This window comes from Phragmites australis, chromosome 1 (assembly GCF_958298935.1).
Source record: "Phragmites australis chromosome 1, lpPhrAust1.1, whole genome shotgun sequence".
NCBI classification, from domain to species: Eukaryota; Viridiplantae; Streptophyta; class Magnoliopsida; order Poales; family Poaceae; genus Phragmites; species Phragmites australis.
In genome coordinates this window covers 4851191-4873948 of record NC_084921.1, presented here as the reverse complement: position 1 = coordinate 4873948, position 22758 = coordinate 4851191, and the positions used below count along the sequence as shown (strand labels likewise).

Here is a 22758-nt window from a genome sequence, read left to right as displayed (position 1 = left end):
TTCAGCAGTGCTGGATCGACAAGAAACCTATAATTGGGTTTGTAGGCATGAACAATTCTATCATTACACCAGTTCAAAATCATTATAGTTGAACTTGATATGCTAGCAAGGAGCAAATAAAATGAATGTCTTTACAAGCGGGAATAGTTAACTACAAAAATCAGATGTATTTCCCAAACAATCTTAACCTCCAAAAAGAGCTGAAGGGATAACAAGGTGCCTCCAAGTTCAAACCCAAGAGCTCCGAGGGTGAAGCATTAATCACCGGTTTCGGTCATGCCCTTGATTCAGATTTTTGGTCCCGAGATGCCTACCTGAACGAACACTGTTCCACATCTGGCCAACAATTTCGGTTTGTAACTTTGTTCGACAGAATTTTCAGCACCAAGTGTTTAATATGTACAGCGTTGGCTATAAGTACGATTTGCACAATTACACATTTCGTACAAAAAAAATGATGCATTCACCAAACACAGCTGCTAATGCTATCTAGCAAAAGGACTAGATCAACAACAGGTGAAACTGACCTCATCAAACAAGAACTTTTGCACACTGATTAAACGAAGAAAAATGCTGGAATGCATATCAACCAGAGCTCCCACAGGAACTACCAACGTGTGCCACAATATCGCTAACCAACACCCTGATGACATGGCTACCGGAATTTCGTGAGATCTCCATGCATTCTTCCAAGTCTGCATTGCACGCCAGCTTCACCCACTCATGATCATCGTCAAGATACTTTATATCAAACGTGCCAACATCCATCCTTAGCCTTTTCGCTACTTCATCTTTCAATACAGTAACACTGCCAGAGCATGGGAACCGGAACCTTACAATGTCTTCCTTAAAACTTGCCTTTATTGTTACAGTCCCTGAATGCTTCATTGACACCAAATTACTGGGAGGGGCGAAAATGGGTTGGTTGGCTGCTGAAGTGAAGAGATTCTTCAAATCTTTGGAGCTACCAGAATCCTCAATGAGCATCCTGGAAAGTGGTAGCTGTGGTTCTTGAAAAGGCTCTTTAGTGAACTCCTCCACATTAAGTTGAGGTTCCACGAATGTCGAAGCAATTGGGTTGCATACAAATGTCTGGTTTGCGGGGCTTCCCTGGCATGAGCCCTCTGAAGTACGTGAATTTATGCTGCCTTCTCCAGATGAGCTTCTTGAGTGAGAAGCTTTGTCTGCTTCAAGGTGCGCATTGTTGTTATTCTCCATAAATCCTTGCTGGGACATGGGTATACCAAAGTGGCCGTCATTTTCAAGTGATTTTTGCAAAGAAGAATCTCTGTCACCGTCAACAATGGGATTCGAACGTTCTGCAACTTTACTTTGAGTAACTTTCTCTACATTGAGAGAATCTAATGAAGGACCAACAGGAATAGGAAGAGGACCTGTGATAGATGTGAGATTAAATGCGGCGTCTGAGCCTTGAACAGACTCAATTACCTGCTTTAATTTCGAGAGAGACCGATTGACCTTATTGATTTTTCGAGATGGCCAACGAGAAATCCCATGCTGCCTGCAGATGCGCTTCATGGTTGTAGGACACACTGTCATATTCAAAAAAAGAAACCAGTCAATGCTCACAATATCCAAGAGTCAACCCTTTAAATTGTAATCATCATTAAAATATCAATGTTCTGTAGCTTCTACTCCCTCTTCTTTAGGTTCTAAACGACAATTAGTGGAAAAGGAAAGTGGCAGCAAAAAGTGTTAACAACAGACACACAAAACGAGAGAAGCTTCCCCACAAAATACACCATCATGCATAGGAAGGCCTACTACAGTACCATAGCAAGCAAATCTGATAGAGACCGCTGGTAGTATGGAAGGAATATGGGGATAGCAACATTGACAGGTCAATTCTGTATATAAGACAACAAATGCAATAAAGTTTAACTAAGTCATCAACCTTCTCTCACCAAGACTAACTATTGAACACAGATCAATCTCGGATATCTACACAGAGCACTGGTGTCTAAGAGTATAAACATACAAGATGTTCAATATGAAAACAGTTATGTGTTGACAAGAACAAAAAATTATATCCTACAATGATATGCTAAAACGCTAAATGGAGGAGAATCACCATGTCTTCTAACCATTCCGTTTCTGTTCCAAAATTCAAATACCTCTTTGTAGGCCCTACCTTCTGCAACTCTATTTTAAGAGATGCTACTTATATCTCCAACAACCTAGCCATAGTTTCCCTACAAGCCAACACCAACAAACTAAAAATAAAACTAAAATCCCATATGTCAAGCTGTCAACTACACCAACGAGGTAGTTGCAAATAAATAATAATAATACAGCATATGCATGCAACATAGAAGCTCAAACCAGAAAGGTGCAACATTATGCTGTCATTTTGAAATTTAACAAACTTGCACAAACCAGACTACCATTTGAAAAATTAACAAAACTGCACATGAGCCGAATATGGCCATGCAAGAGTTAGTGTTATGTCAGAAAGAGCGGGACACTTAGAAGGAATATAGTGAACTTGAATATTAGAAGCATACCGCCAAGGCTTTTAGCTGCGTTTTTCAGGCTTCCAGAAAAATATTGCTGAAGAACCTCTAAACTGATAGTTTTTTCAGCTTTTCCTCGTCTCCTTTCAGGGGGTTTGTTGGTTTTGTGAAGCAATGAGGAAACAGAGGCACCGCTACCATTTGGTCTGGTGGCAGAAGTGCCATTGTCTTGAGAGTAGTCATCAGCCAACAAATGACCCTCAGGCATATTTGAAACTTTCTTATTCCCTTTATCAAACTCGTGGACTCCTCCATGTGTACCACCTTCAGGTGATCCACGAAGGCAACCTTCAGAGTTATCAAATTGCACATCCGTCTTGAATTCTTCATTCCCAATTTTTAGCACATTATTAAGTTGAAGAGAAACCCCATTCAAGTCTCTGTCGCCAACGACCTTTAGACTACGAAGACACTGCTTCATCAGAGTCAATATAGACTCCAACAGGGCATTTTGATCATCTTCGTCGGTACAATTGGGTGGCAGGAAAAACTCTAATATGTAATCATCGTGTCCAGTGTAAGAACTTTGCAAGCATATTGCAAAGCAGCCAGCCAACCCAAACATTCGAGCATAGTGTACCAGGGGATACTCCAACTTACAGAACTTCTTGATATCTTTTGAAAAGCAAGGTTTGCATGAGATAAAAGCCTTTCCAGAAACTCCTTGCCCCTTCTGTAGGTGATGCTCTACACAGGCATCTCTAAATCCCCACATATGAGCATCAATCACATGAAACGCCACATCACTGGTTGACATGCAGACCTCCCCCATGCAACTTCCATCAAAACTTAAGCAACTCTTCTTCAAACCACCACCATGTGCCAATACACTTCGATACTTGCAAGGTACCCAGGTTTGTGCTAAAGGAAGCTTGTGCTCTTCACATACTACAGTCAAGATCTCCAGTATTTCCACCAGCGCAGTTTGACGGCCTTCATTACGTATCTGAGTAAGCAAGAAGATAACGAAAACATAAACCAACGCCCTATGGAATAAATCGGAAAAGTTATTTGTCCATATTGCAATGATGGAAGACTCACCTGGACATTTGGATGGTCCAATATTTCAGTGCTTTTAAGATTTACTGCCTGCAGATAGGACAAGCATTATTGCCAAAATGTAAGGGAAGGATTAAACAAAATTTATGCTACAGCTGGTTGCTGTAGCTGGTGTTTGAGGTTATTAATATCCACACATCCAAGCAGTTATCACCTGAATGTGTATGTGACCGTTAAAACAACATACAGTAAGGAAAAGAAAAGAACCAACCTCAAGGGCTTTGCAGACTTTATCAACCTCACAAGCATAGTTTATCTTCTTTGATGTCATTATAAGTTCGACGACAGCGATGCATGACTGTGCGGAAGGATCAAAAACAGGCAGGGCGACAGTACCATGAACGTTGTAACTGATCGCATGGTTAAGCCGTGGATACTCAGTAATGCTATAGTACTGCACATTTGGTGTCCACTCAGGTACCTTTTGCTTATAAACACGCCCAGGTAGCCCCAGCTCTCCAGAATTGTCCCCATCAACTGAAAACATGTACATCATGGATACAGCCCTGTACTGAAGTAGCCCGATGCTCTGGTGGTCAAGCACAAAAGGCTGTCCTGAAGTAGTAAGCACAAAGCGGTCTCCATTCTTAACTGGTGCCCAAACCTGAACCAACAGATGTTGATCTGTGGACTCCTTGAAGTACCTGAGAGCTTGAGTGAGCCTCTCCTTGAACAAGCTAGAGTTATCAGTGGCATTGTCATCCAGAGATAGGTGAAACTGCCATTTGTGGTTGATCTGTTCAACCCTCTTACTTGTAGTGTCAGGATTTCCTAGATAACAGAAGCAAATCATAAGGGGAGGATGGCTAAGATAACATATAAGAAAGAGATGCCACTGCTAATCAAACAACTAGAAGTTCTGCTTATGCTAGACCCTTCAGTCCAAAAGCACCTAGCGCTCATGTGACAGGTAAATCCCTGTTTTAGTATGGACAAACCGAGTTTCCTACATGCATTGAGTTTGAAAAATTCCGCCGATCTATGCTTTCAATAAAGTGAAGCAAAGATCAATGCTGCAACACACAATACACGATCTAGAGCTAATGAAATGAAGACGTCTTAGTTTATTCGGCACGTAAGTAAAGTTGATCTCATTGTTGTGACTTAAGTTTACTATAGTATAATGAGACAAGTAAGGCGTTATCCAACTGCTTCAACTTTGAATACAACAATCTAGTGCACTGTCATGGCTTCATAACCCACCACTAAATCTAGTAAATAGGGCCTGAGCCTAACTTTAGAGGCACCAAACAACCACATGGAGACACAGAAAAGTAGTCCATGCATTATACTAGTCTAAAGTAAATGACTCAGGCAACAATAGCACAAGAAAGGAGCCTCTTTTTGTATTGTATGCACAGTAATCCATCAAATACTCTTCCAACTTCCTAATGGAATCCAATTTGCCATCAACAAATCTTAGCAATCATTAGCATTAAAAACCAAGCATGACCCCACCAAGTCGGAAAGAAAGCCAGTTTTTTTAGTCTTAGCAGTAACTAGACAAACGCATTCGTACCATTACAACGAAAACATGCTGCTAACTTTACAACATTTTATCCATTTTCTAGCAATAGGAAGCACAAAGTTTCTGTTTCATCAACAAACAAAAAAAAAAAAAACCCCCACAAGGCAAATGTTATGAGACCAATAAACATGCCAAAAGTCAAACATAAAGCCGGCAACCTGATGAGGTTGGTAGCGTATTAGCGATAAGAATAACTGCAAGATTCCAACTTTGGAACAGAGAGATTACGCGAATCCAAGCAGGGTAGGCTAAGCCAAAGATGAGCACAAAATCGCAAGGGAACCTCCTGAAATGTCTCTTCTCTATTCGTTCCCAAATCGTACGATCCGCGAACAGAAACGAAAGAAGACGATGCACGTAGTACAGTCGAGTCGAAGAAAGGCTCACCGGAGCGGGCCCGTTGGACCTCCTCGACGACGGCGGCGGCGACGGCGGCTTCGGGCGCCGCGGGGGCCTCGAGCGGGAGCAGCTGGCGGTCGTCGAAGAGCCAGAACGGCGAGGGCGGCGTGAGCCACGAGGAGGAGTTCCCCGGCAGCGGCGGGGAGGCGGAGACGGAGGAGAAGAGCAAGGATGTGGTCAGCGTGTCGAAGGGCCACGCGTCGCCGGAGCCACAGCCGTCCCCGGGGGCGGAGGAGGGGGAGGGATCGAGGTCCATGTTCACTGCTACAACCCCGCGGCGAGTCAGGGTGCGCTAGCGGAGACGGCGACGGCGACGGCGGGAGAGGAGAAGGAGACGAGACGGGGGGTGCAATGGAGGAGGGAGACGCGGTGCCATTTGGGGCAGGGGGATCAAATGTGGTGGAGGCAGAATAAGATAATGGCGTCACAAGAGGCAGGCAGATCCGCTGAGGCGACGCCCCCCTGTGGCCGACCTCTGCCTCCGGTCGGCGTGCGTGGTGATGGAAAATCTACCCGGGCCAGTCACACGCCTCGGCTGCCCTATAGACAGAGACACACCATACTGGATATGGATTCACCACGCACCAGTCTATAAAGAGCAGGGCTCCAACCATTATCATTATGTCCGACTCAAGACTCATTGTTTCTAGTATCACACACTTGCACCGTCTATAAGTTCTCGATGGAATGAAATGTCTAGATAGATGTATTAAGCTTCGTTTGGGACTTAAGAGACTTGGAAACTGCATTGTTTCTTACAAAATTATTGTGTTCCAAACAAGACAACAAATTAGTACCTAACAAATCAAATAGATACTTAAATATGCTTAGGCATGAAACATCTATACTTTTAGATGTTATTGATGGTAAAGCAACTAATATAGTATAGTCTATGGTTACTGAGCGATCAGAAGATGATGATTATTCCATGATTTAATGTATCCTGATAATAATGTAGTTGATTTGTAGTATATTATCTATGGCAAAATAAATCAAGTGGCTGGTTAGACTACACTACGCAACAACCGCGCGCCACCACACCTAAAGTGCGGTAGCAAATAACCTAGTATAATAATTAACAATGTCCGGGTGCACTCCAACACGGCCGTAGCAATAATCCTCAGGCGCTGCTCCGTGCTCCGGATCCATCCACCTCTTCTCTCCATTATCCAGAAATACTAACGAGATACACTGCACTGCACTGCACGCATGTCAGCCAAGCATAAAATAAAACAAGGACAAATCCTCAACAATACATACAGCTAGCTACTCCTTCTGCAGATTTTGCTTGCCAAGAAAACGAATGGCCTGGAAATCAACAACATGATGTACAGCCAGCATCCAATCGTGTCTGTACGCGCGTTTCCGGATCGACAAAATCCTAGCTGTGGTCGACTGACTGACGGTTTTAGCATCCATTTCGCTTCCTTCTTTCGGCAGGTCCATGTCGATGTATATATGGAATATGATGGCGGCCCAAAAACAAAAATCCACGATGGATCTCGATCGAGTGGCAGGGCAGGCCGACCACTGAAAACGACAAGCAGCAGCAGCAGCAGCAGCGTCTTATCTCCCTCCGCTAGCCATCTATATGTTCTCCTCAATTGCATATCCGATATTTGTTCCGTTTTTTGGTGGATTCATGGGCATCTTCCATCGCTTTCAAATAATAATAATGCTCCCGCCAATGTGTGTCGAAGAAATATATATAATGCTTGCATTCAGAATCACATCCGCACAAGCTGGCTGCCGTTGTGAACTACAGTTTATACATGCATGGACGACATCGACACCCAGCTTGCTTGATCGTTCAATATTTCTAGCTCGCTCCTGCGATGCTGGCTGTAATAAGTAGTAACAACAAGCTAGATATCATCATCAGTTAAACATAACGGATGATGGATATATATAGCCACAAGTATGATCGATATATATACACTTACTGTGCATCTATTTTGCAGGTACCTATAGCATACCTGTGGAATACGCATAGGCTACGCGAGTAGTCAACCAGACTCTGACACGCGTACCAGCCCCATACGACCGAACGTACTCCCACCACCTATCTCGCGGGCCCACTGGATGACCAAGTGTGTTTTCATCTCGTGAGTAACGATTGCAATCAGTTACAACTATATGCATAGAGGAGTTAAAACATATAGTATAGAGTGATTGCAACTATTAGTTATAACTATAGATATAAAGCGATTACAATTATATGCATAGTGAGATTATAACTTAACTGACAAGGTTGACTGATTATAACTAATTATGACCATGTTGCAATCAACAATATTATAATTATATTGTTTAGTATGTTGTAACTAGATTATCTACTATGTTATAACTATAATATTCACTATATTATAACTAGAATATCTATCTTGTTGTAACTAGTAGATACTCAACACTGCAATTCACTATGTTATAACTGCAATGTTCACCATGTTGTAACTAGAGTGTTTACCATATTGTAACTGTAGTGTTCATCATGTTGTAACTAGAGTGTCTACCTTACCGTAACTAGTCGACACTCAACACTGCAGTTCACCATGTTGTAACTGTAATGTTCACCATGTTGTAACTACATGGACGCAACTCATTTATAATCCTAAAACTTCATCAGAATATAGCATTCATGGATCTCATTTTGTTAAGCACATTTTTCCAACAATAGACTTCAAACGGGTCAAAAATTGGATATATGGTTCTAAAGATATTGCATTTTAACGATTGAAATCAACAAAATATCCCTTACGTATAAGTCGACCTCCCCGAGCTTGTTTCTCACCGTCGGTCGCACGAGCGGGCGCGTGGCCACGGTGAGAGATGGGCGGCACCACGCTGAAGCAATAAATTCAAGGGACGAGAGGAGAGGCAGAGGTGACGGACTTGTGTGGGGAGATGGAGGCGGCGGCTGCCATGTCTACCCATGTGACGCCAAGAAGGGTAGCGCAGATCGGGGATGGCGACCGCCACAGGGTGGGAGGCAGTGGGGGCATGACGGGGAGAAGCCGAGGAGTCGGCGGCCGGTTGCAGTGGGAAGGAGAAAAAAGGCAAGTGAATGGGGCGAGACGAGGTGAGGACAGCAAGACGGGTTCCGAGGTTTTCGAGTCTTCTGAGACGCAGTTATTTTGGAATATTCCAAGAATCTCTCCCGGGGTAGCAGGACCATACGATCTTGGATCAAACGGAGCGAAAGATTCAGCCGACGTGGACGCCCGTCAGATACCCGTGCTGCTTTAATATATACTAACTAATTTGAGGATTCTTTTTTTCCCCTAGAACAACCATTTCTCAGCAACCGGATGATTCCATGGGAACTAACTGACCGAATAAAACACCAAAAGATGCACATCACTCCATTAATTTGCTCCACAAAAAAAGTATAAAAAACTGGCACGAATAGGTAAAACCGAGGGAAGCAGCCTTCTGAGTGACCTCACTCACTTTGCTAACAAAAATTGTTGTTATACTAGTATGTTTCTTGTTGCTGATAGTTATCGGATAAATTTTTGCATCTCCATGTCGTTTAGTCCGTGGTCAATTAGCTGGTACAGTACGGCTGCACGATTGTAGAAGAAGACTTTCTTTTCTTTTTGAGATGATTGTAGAAGAAGACTTTTTTTCCTATTCTTTTTTTTTTTGATTTAGTGTAGATTGCGAAAGAAGTTTTTTTTTTAGAGGTGCAGAAGAAGATTCATGGCCCATAAGCTAGAGCTAGTACCATGGAGGCCCAGGCAGGCCCATAATTTAGAAGCCCATGTGTGTGTTACTGTAGATCTAGATGTTTGTGGTCTCAATTGGAAATTAGGCCAGATATGACTTCCAACCATTGGCCTTTTTAATATGAGTTGGGCCAAGATATCGGTTATAAAGCATTAAAAAGAAGATACTCCCTCCAATCACGAACACGAACACGTGGTAACATTTTGGACAAACTATCGGTCAAACTTTTAAATCTTTGATTATCAATATCTTTTAAAAATATATAGATTGAAACATGGAAATTGTATTAGTAGGTTTGTCTTGAAATGCACTTTCGTGATGTCATAATTCTATCGGATTTTATAAATGACAGAAAACAACGATAAAAGTTAACCTTTGAAGACTACATCGTTGTCTAAAACGTCAAATATCTGTGACTAGAGGAAGTATCAGTTAAAGTTCAAGTTAATACTACTCTGTAGTGGCGCAGCTTAATGTTTATAATCCTATTTTGTAGCTGGTTAAGCAAAATAGTAGTTGGCCTTCTTCCTCGAGGGAAAAACTGGCCTTCTTCCTGAACCATACAGCTGTGACTTTGTGTGGAGGACTGAAAGGAATTACAGAGGGTCCTAATCAAATTTTGTGTACATGGTACACCTTTGCTTCTTAGATGAGGCGTTTCATGGAATTACTCCATTTTACTCTATTGAATTTCATGAAAGTCAATTTAATTCCCTAAAACTACAAGGAATTATATTGCCCAATTACCATGCTTTCTCTTGGAAAGTCAGGCATGATAAAATATGTTGATGTGTTACAGGGAAAGTTCCCTGACAAGCAAACATGGTTCCTTAAACACAAGACATTGTGTGGTGCAAATGTCTTGTCTCATCACACACTTGCACGAAAGAAAAAGACTAGTGGACTCGAAAGGAAGGCGTTGATGGTTAAATTTCACTACTTTGCCGGAGTTGGTCCCACAGCAAACATGATAAATTTCATTCATGCTCCAGCAAGAGCTCTCCATTGTTAGTGCCACATGAACTCAACATAAACAACCAGCCAGCATCGGTGCTGCTTCATGCTCCATGACAAGAATGGCAACAGATTACTGGAAGAACAAAATAGATGAAGCAGCATTGGGGGCAGGGCACTTGTGAACCACCAAAGAGGAAATGCAATGATTGATCTTTAGTGATATGGACACTGGTGTCTGAGTGTCTCCATCTTTGGCATGACAATGGGGATTCAAAGAAATGGCAAACATTGAACACTGAAACTGAGACTGAAACTGGGGAAGCTCATCTCAACATTGTATTCAGTTGCTGTTGGGTATACTTGGGCGATGCCATGAGCAACAATGAGCATGTTTCCGCATTGTATAAACACACCAAAATGACACGAAAGAAAAGGACAAGATCTCACCCTTTGGCAAAACTAATATAACAAATATCAGAGAACTGAAATAGTGAAGATTCAGTTTACATGAAACTTTGGGTTTAAACATCTCAGTAATCAATACTCGTCCAGGTAACTGTACAACGACTCGTCATTCCTCCACCTACGCCTCGTGAGCAACGACTTGAGGAAACCCCTGCCTTTGCTTGAGCTTTTCTCCTGCTCTTTGTGGTTGTTCCAATCGGTGTGCAATTGCATTGAAGTTTGTCTCTGCACGGAATATCACATCAGAAAATTAAAATATTGATTTCTATGATCAAACACACCGAAAACCGATCATGTAGGGTCTTTAGGAATCCACCAGTAGTAGTGTAAACAAGGATTATCCAAAATATAACATGTAAAAATTGTGCTCATGACATACAAAATGCTTTGGGTTCACAGGTGGTCTTCTTGCAACCGTAGTGGACCGTGCAAGAGGGTTGGAATTTGGTATTGGCGAGCCTGCCCTTGTTTCTGTATGGAAAAGTGATTGAAATGATTTCCAATTAAATTCCTTTATGCAATCTTCACATTCAAATAATGCAACATCCGCTCAATGAGACAAACAGTCAGGTAAGGGCAATGTACCTTTTGTATTTGAGTTCACGATCCGAGGAGATGGAGATTTAGCTCGTGCTTTTCGAGAAGGGGAAAAAGACCGTGATCGATGATATGTATTATTAGGTGTAGGAGATGGTGAACGAGCATGCCTGCAGCGGAACATGCATTAAATAAGCCTGTATTGTATCTTTTTGGGTATTGAACAATGAACAGTCGATTTTGACCCAAAAAACATACGACAGAGGGATCTGGAAGTTACTATTTGTTTACCTCATTGTAGTCTGTCGACAACCTGGAGTAGAAATGGCTGGAAGAAGTACCAGTTGCAAATCAACGGCACAATAATAATTTAAAAAAAAATTAGAGATCAGAAATTTAATGAACTTACAAGATCGACTCTTGTGCATTTTGCGACTTCTATATTGCCTGTTATACCGTGGAGGCTCTGAAACTGGATGAATGGAAGATTCCAGTAGATCTGGGCCTATACAACATATCTACGATGATCTATACATCCAAATAAGGTTTCTATGTAATGCATCAGTAATAAAATAGGACGTGAAATTGCCTGGTAATATGTAACGCCTGTGGTATTTTGGTGCCTTGATGAGAAGAGATTGTTGAGATCTTCCTTCCTGATCAATCGTCTGGTGGCAAACTCGTACCCTCTAAAATCATGAGAAACAATGGTATGAGGGCTCGAGACGTACTAACAATCTTTTTTGTGGGAAACTGTCACAGTGAGGAGACCAATGTAGTACCTGATATTCATTCCATATCAGCAAACTTGCATAACACAGTCAAGAAAGATGATTTACAAAAAGAATTTTCCCCCAGTAGGTACTTAAGCATTATACCTGTTCAACTGAAGATACTCGAAATTCTGTTTCATTAACCTCATCAGCTTTTTCGCTGACAAGATTATCCACCTTGTATGACACAAAACCCAGATGATCCACGGTGCTAATAAGGGCCTCAACTGTGTAATCTTTCAAACTCGTCATCACCCTACAGAAGATTAGTGTGAACAAGATGAGAGGAGATATGTTACTCATTTCTGTAAGCAATAGGAAACAAGACAAACAAGAAAATAAAGATCCAAAAAAGACCATACGTAGATTTGTGCGAATTGTTTCTGTAGAATACTTCAAAATATTCTGCTGCTGAGTATAGCTGTGACCGCAGATTCCTCAGGTCCTACAAACAAGCATAATTTAAGCTCAGCATAGGAGATACTATAAAGAAATGCCAGCTCAGCTCATACGGAAGACACACTAATAATTAACAAAGGCATAGTCATGTTGGGTTTCGGTGTGAACAAGGATCCTAATTTCTTTAACCCGCAGAGACAAATTTGACAATAGATTGCAGCGGCACGTTAACAGTTGACATTAACAGACGAATAAGCTCGGTAACACTCAATCAAGCATTCAAGCTACAGTTCAATCTTAAATGAACAAATAGACATCGCATATGAATAATGACGTATATAAAAACGAGCTTGGATGCTGCGAGCCTCGGTGTTGGGTCGCCGTTACCATGTCGTTATGCAGACAAACGCATTTTTAAAATCTAAATGGGATGGTGCTTTTGCTTAATAAGGGGGAAAGCAGGAAAAAGAAATCCAATCCAGCCATCATAAAATTGCAAAGCCAATTATAGCAGTAATGCGGGATTCTTTTTCACTTTTGTCGGAAGGAAGCAATACGAGATTAGATATAACTAAATTGTTCATGAGTAGAAGACTAGGTCTCAGTAAAAAATATTCAAGGTTATTACTGTACCAATGTACAGGGACTACACGTCCCATACTGTTTAGTAGACCAAACTAGGGACAAAATCTCGTGATTGACATGGACAGGAAAGCGCATAGTGAGGTGTCCCAACAAAATCAGACACCGTCACATTTTTTTTCTGGAAACACAGCCGTAAATCAAGAAATGCAGCCAGATTTCTACAAAAACGTTACCTAGATCCATAAGAACAAAGACTGGGGAAGGAAAAAGATTGTGTCTTGTGGGTGTGGGTTGGGCAAGGAGGGGGGCGTACATGAAAAAAAAAATACCTTGAGGCTGTCTGAGAAGAGGAGGCCTTCTTGCAAGGAGATGTCCTCGCTGATGGAGGCAGCATCATGGTGGTGGGAGGAGACGGAGGATGGCGACATTGCGACCGCCTCCATGACTGAAGCTGCGCCTTCACCACCGGCACCACCCACCAACCAATCAGAAATGGGAGTCAAAATCCAGGCGCCTCCTACCAAGATTCCTCCTCCCAAGAACACCAAAACCCCTTCCCCTCCTTGGCAAAACCCCCCAAGAAAGCAGGAAGCTTTTGATGAAGAAGATGAAGTGCCCCGCCCCCCGGGCTGCTGCTCCCCTCCGGTGGGCGGCGGCGGTGGGGTGGCTCACCTAAATAAACACCTAATGAAGGGGAGGGAGTTGAACCACCACCTGTCTGCCAAGATCTGGTTTGGGTCCCTCCCTGTGGCTTGGGAGGTTGCTGTGCTAACGATTGGTGGTGACGGGGGAGGGGGCGTGAGCAAGGATGGCCCAACGCAGGGAGGGAGAGGGAGGGGGACGATTGCGACGGGGAAGAAGGCAAGGAAGGGGTTGGATTAAAATAAGCTATTTTGTCTGCTAATTTTTGTGGGGGGAGCAAAGCGAGTCTGCGACAAGGTTAAGGTTACCGTTACCGAGCTTCGGCATAATCGAAAGTTCACGATAAAATTATTTAGCAAAATTTGAAATTAGAAAAAAATCACGATTTTAACGATTTATCGAGCGGTTTTCTTAAATTTTTCGTATTATCGGTAACCACTCGATTTTCTCGATTTATTGAACGATTTTCTCGATTTTCAGTGAAGTTAAAAAAAACCTAAAAAATATCTCAATCTTATAAAATCAATAACTAATTCATCTGAGCTTCAAATCAAGTGAAACAAATTTTGTTGATTTCCTTGTAACATGATCTACATGATAAAAGTATTTATACTCATAAAAAAGTTCTGTGAAAAATTATATTTGTTAAACCAAGTTAAATGCATAATTTACTCTTTGCTAATCCAAAAATCATGAAACTAATTTTGTTAGTCTTCTTACATGATCCTATGTCTTTTAAAAATACATGAACTCATGAATTAGTTATTGTAAAATGCATGATTGTGTAAATGTGTTGTGACTAGATTAATTCATAACTGATCCATCACACCTCAAAAATTAGTGAAACCACTTTCATTAGCTTATTTATACTATGATTTACGTAGGAAAAATAATAGTAGATATGAAAAAGTTAATTACAGTGCTTTTTTTAACATATTCACTTTATGTTTGTGAACTTTGTAAAAATCATAGAGAAATTAATAAAACTCTAAATAAAGTGAAATCAATTTTAAAGATTCTCTTAAAATACGTTTTACACAAGAAAAATATGTGTTTTCATGTTAAACATTTCCTTAACATGAGTTAATAACTGAGCCGCACGCTTCAATTTTTTTTATTTTTTTCAAACTTCCACCCTATAGAATATGATGCAAACGACATTATTTTTGAAAAAAAATTCACAGAAGGTCTTAGAATCGTGTCTAATTTTTTTAAAGATTTTTTTGAATTTTTTTTGAATTTTTTGAATTCAAATTCGGTTACCGTTCGGTTTCTGAAACCGGACCGGACCGAGAAAGTCGGTTATCGTGGTTTTTGAGCAGTTACCGTCAGTTTTTTGAACCGCGGTCTGCGAAGGCTGACTGGCCATTCAATTCGAATTGGTTGTCCGTAGCAATTTAGTCTAATAGATGCGTATGATTTTAGAGATAAATGTGTTCAATTGCCTATAGATATGGTTTTAGTCTAGTTTATTGATACAAATGTATGTTTATAGTATGGTTTAGAGAGTCCATACCTTGATCAAGGATTTATACAGATGAATTCACTTGTTAGTGTTATAAAACCATCTTCGTACAAATAATTAATCACAGTCACGATCTCAACTTTTATATCTGTTCATATGGCCTTAGATTCAGTTAAACAAATAGAAACTTAGCTTAACCTGTTCAGACAGATGCAACCAATCAAGCACTCTTCTTTTAAAAAAATATATAACTCCGCTTAATATTTTTTTAACACCGGACCCTCTTTACCCACGACCTTTTATTAGAGGCCATACGGGGGTGCGACACCGGGGGATTGAACCCTGATAGCAGTGGCGGACTCAGGGCCTGGCGACCCTAGGCATCCGCCCGGGCTCCGCTTCGACCCGTATATGTAATTTTATATAGGCTATGAGTAAATTCGTGATTTGGATCGATTAAATTTTGGACAAAACCTAATCTACACGGGCACGGCCTGCATCCAGCCCAGGCTCCCTGAAATCCCTAGGTCCGCCGCTGCCTGATAGGCTCGACAGCACATTGCTACTTTACCACCACGCTTCTTACGTGCCTATACAATTCATACGAATAACCAATCATATCATTCGTTTACACGCAGAACCAGTTGTTTGTTTCACCCCTATCTTTGCAAGGGGGCGTCTCTACTCTGACATGGGTTCTTAGGCCGAGTTCAGCAGCGTCGGAATCCACTGATACAGTGCGTCAAGAAATTTCATGCTTGAGACGCATGGAAAACTCACGTGAGAGTAATGACGTGAGTAAGAGACCATGTGAGGAAAAGCCACGCATGGAAAACTCACGAGTAAAAGGGTGTGTCAGTCACTTGCTATTGTGCTGGAATTATCGGCCCAACACAGCCGACAAATGTGCGTTGATGGCTGTCACGGGAAGTTGTTGTCATGTGCGGATGGAGACAGTGGTGCGTGATTTAAAAAAGAATTCAGTGGTGACAGTGGTGCGTGATTCATTCATATCTTTGTAATACATTATTTTTCTTTTCTTTGAGAAATTCATATTTGCTAACAACCCTTGACAATTTAGCTCCTGTAATTCTAGGAAACTAACAACTAATCCTCCGGTCACTGGCTATTGTTGATCGCTACGTTACTGCTCGTACGTCAAACTTGCAACCATGTACCTGCCCAACTTCACCGGCTTTTAAGCATTTGTTGGGACTAGCACACGTGTGCCTCCTTGCATGCCATGTTTGTGCTGCCGATCTCATGGCATGATAGCTAGCTTGCCCCAACGTATAGGGTACTGAAAGGCGACCTACTGGTCGTGGTTGGCCTTGCGCTCACCGTATTCGGGACATACACATCGCCATGCAAATTCCAATTATTCAGTGCTCAACCTATTGATATTTGGATTTCTATGTATTGAGGATTAATTTTCGCAGCATATTAATGTCAGGTATATTGGTTGCGGTCTTGTATATATGGATCCGAAAGAAAATAAGTGACACAATAACAGTCATGCAGATTACAGAAGAAGACGAGAGAGAAAAACAGTAACACAACACAAGCATAGCGACAGAGCTCAGTTGAGCCAATCACGGAGGAAAGGATGCAGTGTAGACCATGCACATGTGTGGAGGCTGAGCAACATGGTGTGATGAAGCGCCTACTCTAGATTTAGGTTATCCGTAGCAAAGAACGGACCTTTAGCTAGTGAGATAAAATCTAAACTCTAAGAACATCTTCAATATTATATACCTCTTTGTACACATGCCCACCAGATTTTTCTCACTCATGGGCATGCTCTTTAATAGCGATAGGTAAAAAACTGAGAACATACGTATCATCATGTGCTTGCTGGCAATAACATTCAATAGAAGGCTCACCATGTAAGAAATATGAATATAACATAAATAATTAATAAAAGGACTCAATGGTACAAATAATACCTAGTTCCAGACTACAAGCAAACAACATCTAATATTTAGTTGTGTCTAGTAGACCGGCACACAACACATGTAAATTATTCAAATACTCTTCTAATCCGAGTCGGCGGTCAAGAAGCATGTCTCCTTGAGTTCATCTTCCATCTGGTCAAAGCATGTCCATAAGATCTTCATGGTCTACAACCATCATTCACATGAAAACCAAATAATTTCTTTGCATCACTACCAGGAAATTACAACCAAATAGGACACAAGGCAATTGCATATTTGATAACATTTAAGATTGTTGTGAAGCTAGTTTTGGGAGCACATCAATACTTCCAACATACTTGGTGTGAGGTGGCTGCGATGTTCACTTAGAAGTCTTTCACTAGTGGTAAAGGCATAATCAGAAGCTATAGTTATTGGAATTACCAAAATATCACAAGCTATCATCCATAATGTGGGAGAATTGGGTTGGCGTATAGTGTTTTTTGTGTTAGAGACTAGGGTTTCGCCTTTGGGCCCACTTGTCATATGAGTACACGAGTAAAAGGACGACATGTGCGTGGTTAACCCTTAGCTATACTTTGTTCGTTTGCCCATCGAGCCCGCCCAGAAAGCAAAGAACATACCCACCTTCTCTACTAGAGTATTTACACATGGGAGCACGAGCTCTCGCAATATAGGTGAGGTTTGACTGTGGAGTGCTCCTATGGGAGCCGTTGATTTTGCCAATCACAGCGAGAGATCTAGATGGAGCAAGATGGGAATGGGTTTTACCTCCACCCGCCCCCAGCAGCATGTCCTACATCGGTGCCTCGCCTCACCCTGTCCTGAGACTGGGTGAAATTTTTCCTTGCCCTGCCCTGCCCCATAGAGCCCTGACATTGACCTGACCCGCTCCACCCCACCTAAAATCATCAAAAGCTTTAGATCATGTTTAATTAGGAGATAATAGCTATCATAATATACAAATCAATAAAAAGCTGCATCTAAAATTCACGGGACCTAATATAACATGACAATAGTTACATGCATGCATTAGCTTACCAAAAATTTCATTACAAAAGGACAATAAACTTCTTAATAAACCTACTAAATGTGCATCTAACATATACCCGGGGCGAGACGAACCTTGCTCTGCCCCCGCCTTATCTTGCCCCGACAACAATTAAAATAATAATAAACCTACCCCAATCGGGGCGGGGCAGATAGAAACCAGGCGGGTCAGATGGGTCTTAGACCTCTTTGGTCATATCTCTGTGATGGATGTACAAGTCTTTGTTGGCTGAGTAGGGAAGGTGGGACGCTGATGGCGGCGAGGGGAGCCCATGGGCCGCCTCAACAAGGGAAGCGGATGAAGAGGCGATGGCCAGGGCGTAGCCAACACGAGTCCCCGCTCCTCTCCGATAGGTGATCGGGTAATCTTTATTCTACTAGTCGGTCAATTACGATCTAAGTATATATGTGATCATGCATTGCATGCCTCATAGCTTAAGTGTTCTCTAGAAACAAGTAAATCTGAACTCAACTCGAAATATATATTTACAAAACTTACATACCCACAGGTCTTATACATCTTCATTAATTATTCCTTCTCCCAGTAAGGCTTTCGCCAAACATAAGCAAACTACTAAACGGACATTGTCATTTTCTTTACATCAAACTAGAGCCACATTATCAAACCTTTTTCCTTTTTGAAACCTATGTTACGCGTCAATTCTTCTTCAAAATCCTTGTGAAGATTATCATAACTGACGCCCACAACCAATCTGTTGCTTCATCACAACAAGCTAGCCATCATGTATCAGGTACAACCATCACCCTCCAGTAAAACGATAGCCACCGACGCTTCAGCACTGAAAAGCTCCAAAAAATCCACCTTTCAGGCATGCCCTCCCTTCTAAAATTTAGTCTTGAGATCCTGCTCCAGGCAAGGCTCGAGATTCCTCCCATCTTCAATGGGGTAGATCACAATCTTCTTGACCATCTGGCAAAATTCCCTGCAGGAGTCGAAGAATGTATGTCAGTTCTAACCCATTCAACTCCTCAGTTTGAACAGCTGGTGAATTTTTTACTGTATGGAGAATATATGCAGAACAAAGCTTACAGCCAGGGATCATCTCTGACTTCCGTTGTGTCACCTTCATCATCAGTGAAAGACACCTTCCATTTTTCTTTCAAGCTGAGGTCTTTTATCTCAAACATCTCTTCAAGCTCATTGATCAACTGTTGATATCCATCCAGATTCGCTAAATCTACAACTCTGCCCACAGCATTTCCATGCATTTGAACCTTATACAAAACAAATATGAACTTCAGGTTAGACTGTTAGAGTACAGTTTAAAAAGCAAGGAGGAAGAAAAGAAAAATCAAAACTTGTACCTTAATTCGAGTTCTTGCAGTGCTACTCTGATGGCTTTGGATTTCTCGGGGGCTTTCATTCACGAATTGTGTAAGGTCTTTTGTTACTTTTGAGAGTGCTGATAACTGACCAGAGTATTCAAAAGAATCAGCAGCTCGGGTTGATGTTTCCCCTACTCCCACAGTCATCTTCTCAGTAGTAGCCGTACTCTTGGCATGGTTAATCAAATTAACACCAAACAGGCGGAACATGCTGGGTTCCTTCTTTTCTTCAGCAACAGTGGGAAAATTTGGAGCAACCTCCTCCGTCTGGTAACTGCAGAGAGCAGTGTTACAAAACAACTTGGAAGAGTGTTCTTCTGCATGGTAACCAGAAAGCCCAGTCCAAGGAGCAACTCCATTGCTTGAGGAGTTGAAGTCCTTCAACCAACTCTCAAGTACTACCGTATTCTGAGAAACAGAATTAATACTCATGGCACCGTATCCTGGGCGTTCGCTTGTCCAAACAACTTGATGTCCAGACATACAATTGGGTTCAATGCCTGTCTTCTCATGCTGCTGAGGCATTCCAGAGAGCCAAAATTCTTGGGCAGGTTCTGCAAAATTAACAACATCAATCCCAAAATTCCAGATTTTTTTAAGACAAGCAATGTGAAATTTGCAATAGCATACCCAGTGCTTGAATATCCAGGCTTTCAGCTGTCTCCCTAGGCCGTTTGTTTTTCGTTGATGGTTGCACTGGTATGTTGATACTAGGTGCAGAGGCATCAAATGGTTCGATTTCCCAAGAGGAAACCCTCTCGGGGCCATTAAAATTTGTGGCTTCATCCCATTGGACCTAAGCCAAGAAAACTCAGAAGGTATTCAGCGTCTTTATATATATAAAAAAAAAAGATAAGGCAAAACAATTAAACAATCAAGAATAGATCGAATTTATCTTACCTTCAATGTCTTCCATTCAGAACATTGCCATTGAGGAGCAAGATCTCCTTCATCAACTATAGTTCCAGAAAACCTACAGGGTTAAAATAGATGAATTGACATTTGAATTTGAGAGGATAGCAAGTTGGCAACACATGAGGAACAAACTTAAAGAGAAATATATGAGACGGCAGGATGAATAGTAACTTCTTCACAGGAACATCTTCTCCTTCAAAACTCATCTTAAACCTCAAGCCCACAGTGAACCCAATTTTACTAGCTTCAAGGTACTTGTTCAGACTGACAATGTATTGGCTTTGGCTTAACCTAAGAAAGTAAATAAGAATGACTATAATTAGCAGAGAATAAGCACAGTTCTACGGACAAAAAGTGATGGTAGGAAATGTCCAACCTTGGTCTATAATACACTAGGAAAATGGAATTAGTCTTAATGGCATGGGATGCACTTGCAAGCACCCCAAGATGCATGCTTTGGCTTGATATAACAGATGCTGGCATTGTTCTTTGTTTCTGCACAAGGCGTCTCACTCCAACACGCTGCTCTCCTGTCTCACTCCTACAAAAACAAAGCACAGTCTCTTGAATATAGTTGATATGAACATCTGCGAAAATCGTTTGTGATGCAAGATGGGTTACAAGAGAACAATATAAGCTCAACAGTTCAGTTGAGATCTGACCTCAGGTAGACAAATGCATCACCAGCAATCAGCTTCTTTGATGTGACAAACGTACTCCATCCGGTAGTCAGAAGGTGCCTACGGGGTTGGCCTAGGGAACCGAGAATTGTATAGATAAGAACCAGAAGTCGCATAAAGATACCATTTTTTCTCTTGATCTATGGCCAAATGATTAGAAGATAATTTAGTAGATATTGTGAATACCCCTGTAAATGTGCTTGAACCTCCATTCTGATCCATGGAGATCCTTTGTGACGAGCTCTTGAGTTGGAGTTGGCATCGACATATCCTGATTAACATGAAACAAATAAGAATTTAGCGTCACTGTACCATATGCAGTACCAAAAACATGGGAATTGTGCGTACCAGTGGTGGAAGGCATTCGTTGGCATGCCGTCGGAGAACAGAGAACCCGCCATGGGTACTGGTGTCGGATGGTGTGAGGATCTTGCAGAAGGAATGCACCACAGGCCTCGGCAACTCCGGCGGAGATGGGTCAGATAATGTGGGCAGATTCACTTGCTGCAAACAACAGGAAATTACACTTTTTTCAGACAAACCCATTCGGTACAGTGACTCAATGTGAGTACAAACTCACTGAATTGCCGCCCTTAGAAAGAATTTAATGGAAACATCTCAAACTGCCTGACTTCTAAACAGAACCCAAAATTCAGGGAACACACAAAGATACCCACAATTACGGACAGCAAAAAAATATTTACGGACAGCAAAAATGGCATTCAACTGAATAATTAAACTCGTGGTGGTGACCACTCACATCCGGGTCGGGCTGCAGGGTGATCTGCGCGAACATCTCGTCTGTTTCCGTCTCGGCCTGCACATCAGAAACGAGGAAGATTAACAGCTCGCACCAGACGGAAGGGAAAGGCGAGACCTTTGTTGATGGATTAGTTACCTTGAGCTCGACGTTGACGACCTTGCAGAGGATCTTGTTGGGCACCTGGAACATCTTGATTTGCTCGGCCAGCAGGGCCGGGTCCGTCGGCTCTTGCAACTGCAGCACACGAGTACACGACCCAACAAGAGAAAGCAACAGCAAGCGCATCACTCTGACGGGACTGAAGTAACAGAAAACAAGAATTCACTACCTGTGAACAGAGAGGAAGACTCACCTGCTCCAGGTGACCCTGGAGGAAGTAGAACACCCTCTCGTCCGTCTGGGGCAGCTCCACGAGCGGCCCCGCGCAGGCGCGCCACAGCTCCGCGAACAGCTCCGGGTCCCTTCCTGCCATGAACAGAGACGCGAGGACGAACTGACCGTGAGCGAACTCCAAGAACCCAAGGAAGAAACACGACGAGGGGCACTGCACGGTGGACTCACCTTGCGCCATGGCCACGGCGTAGTGTGGCGGTGGCTGGTGGGTTTGCGTTTCTGGGCTTGGCCTCCCGGGGAGCGAAGTGGGGGTGAAGAGGAGGTGGTGTGGTCACCGCACCGGTGGTGTTCTCCTGTGTGTGTCGGAGTGTTTGTAAATAAAAAAATAAAAAATGCTCACCCCATTAAAGAAAGCCGCGGTGGGAGTGGAGAGAGAGAGTGCATCAAGGTAAATCAAGGTAAGTATAACAATAAACACGTAACAAATTTTAAAAGTTTTGATGAAAAGAGTATCTAACTTAGGTCTGGGTTTTTGGTTTTGGTTTTTGCTGAAAAGTTGTGTTTTTTATTTGTCTAAAAATCTATTTTTGAAAATAAATTGTTGATTTCTCCAATAAATTTTTAGCTTTTCAGTGCATAGCTTCTAAGAAAACGTATCTCAGCG

At 42.1% G+C, this 22758-nt stretch overlaps 3 protein-coding genes across 4 annotated transcripts; all 3 read right to left on the bottom strand.

The window, feature by feature from the left end:
• Positions 1 to 79: 79 nt before the first annotated feature.
• On the bottom strand, positions 80 to 5955 carry LOC133930238 (protein NLP3-like). The gene is made up of 6 exons (XM_062376914.1): positions 5509 to 5955; positions 3805 to 4364; positions 3576 to 3623; positions 2526 to 3480; positions 327 to 1553; positions 80 to 241 (listed from the first exon to the last, which is right to left on the bottom strand). The coding sequence occupies exons 1-5, from the start codon at positions 5774 to 5776 to the stop codon at positions 586 to 588; spliced, it is 2799 nt and encodes a 932-aa protein (XP_062232898.1). The 5' UTR covers positions 5777 to 5955; the 3' UTR covers positions 80 to 241; positions 327 to 585.
• Positions 5956 to 10680: 4725 nt separating this feature from the next.
• LOC133930082 (probable protein ABIL3) lies at positions 10681 to 13840 on the bottom strand. Of its 2 annotated transcripts, XM_062376852.1 has the most exons (9): positions 13295 to 13836; positions 12344 to 12426; positions 12087 to 12237; positions 11798 to 11897; positions 11618 to 11713; positions 11500 to 11536; positions 11257 to 11378; positions 11051 to 11142; positions 10681 to 10896 (listed from the first exon to the last, which is right to left on the bottom strand). In XM_062376852.1, the coding sequence occupies exons 1-9, from the start codon at positions 13406 to 13408 to the stop codon at positions 10744 to 10746; spliced, it is 948 nt and encodes a 315-aa protein (XP_062232836.1). In that variant the 5' UTR covers positions 13409 to 13836; the 3' UTR covers positions 10681 to 10743. The 2 variants fall into 2 exon arrangements, with proteins under 2 accessions (XP_062232836.1, XP_062232795.1); XM_062376811.1 differs by having other exon boundaries at positions 11500 to 11713; positions 13295 to 13840.
• Positions 13841 to 18519: 4679 nt separating this feature from the next.
• LOC133930008 (auxin response factor 1-like) lies at positions 18520 to 22476 on the bottom strand. The gene is made up of 14 exons (XM_062376730.1): positions 22323 to 22476; positions 22114 to 22226; positions 21897 to 21995; positions 21759 to 21815; positions 21347 to 21502; positions 21185 to 21269; positions 20981 to 21071; positions 20695 to 20859; positions 20490 to 20609; positions 20304 to 20376; positions 20034 to 20199; positions 19383 to 19957; positions 19108 to 19292; positions 18520 to 19000 (listed from the first exon to the last, which is right to left on the bottom strand). The coding sequence occupies exons 1-14, from the start codon at positions 22330 to 22332 to the stop codon at positions 18901 to 18903; spliced, it is 1995 nt and encodes a 664-aa protein (XP_062232714.1). The 5' UTR covers positions 22333 to 22476; the 3' UTR covers positions 18520 to 18900.
• Between the last annotated feature and the right edge of the window lie 282 nt (positions 22477 to 22758).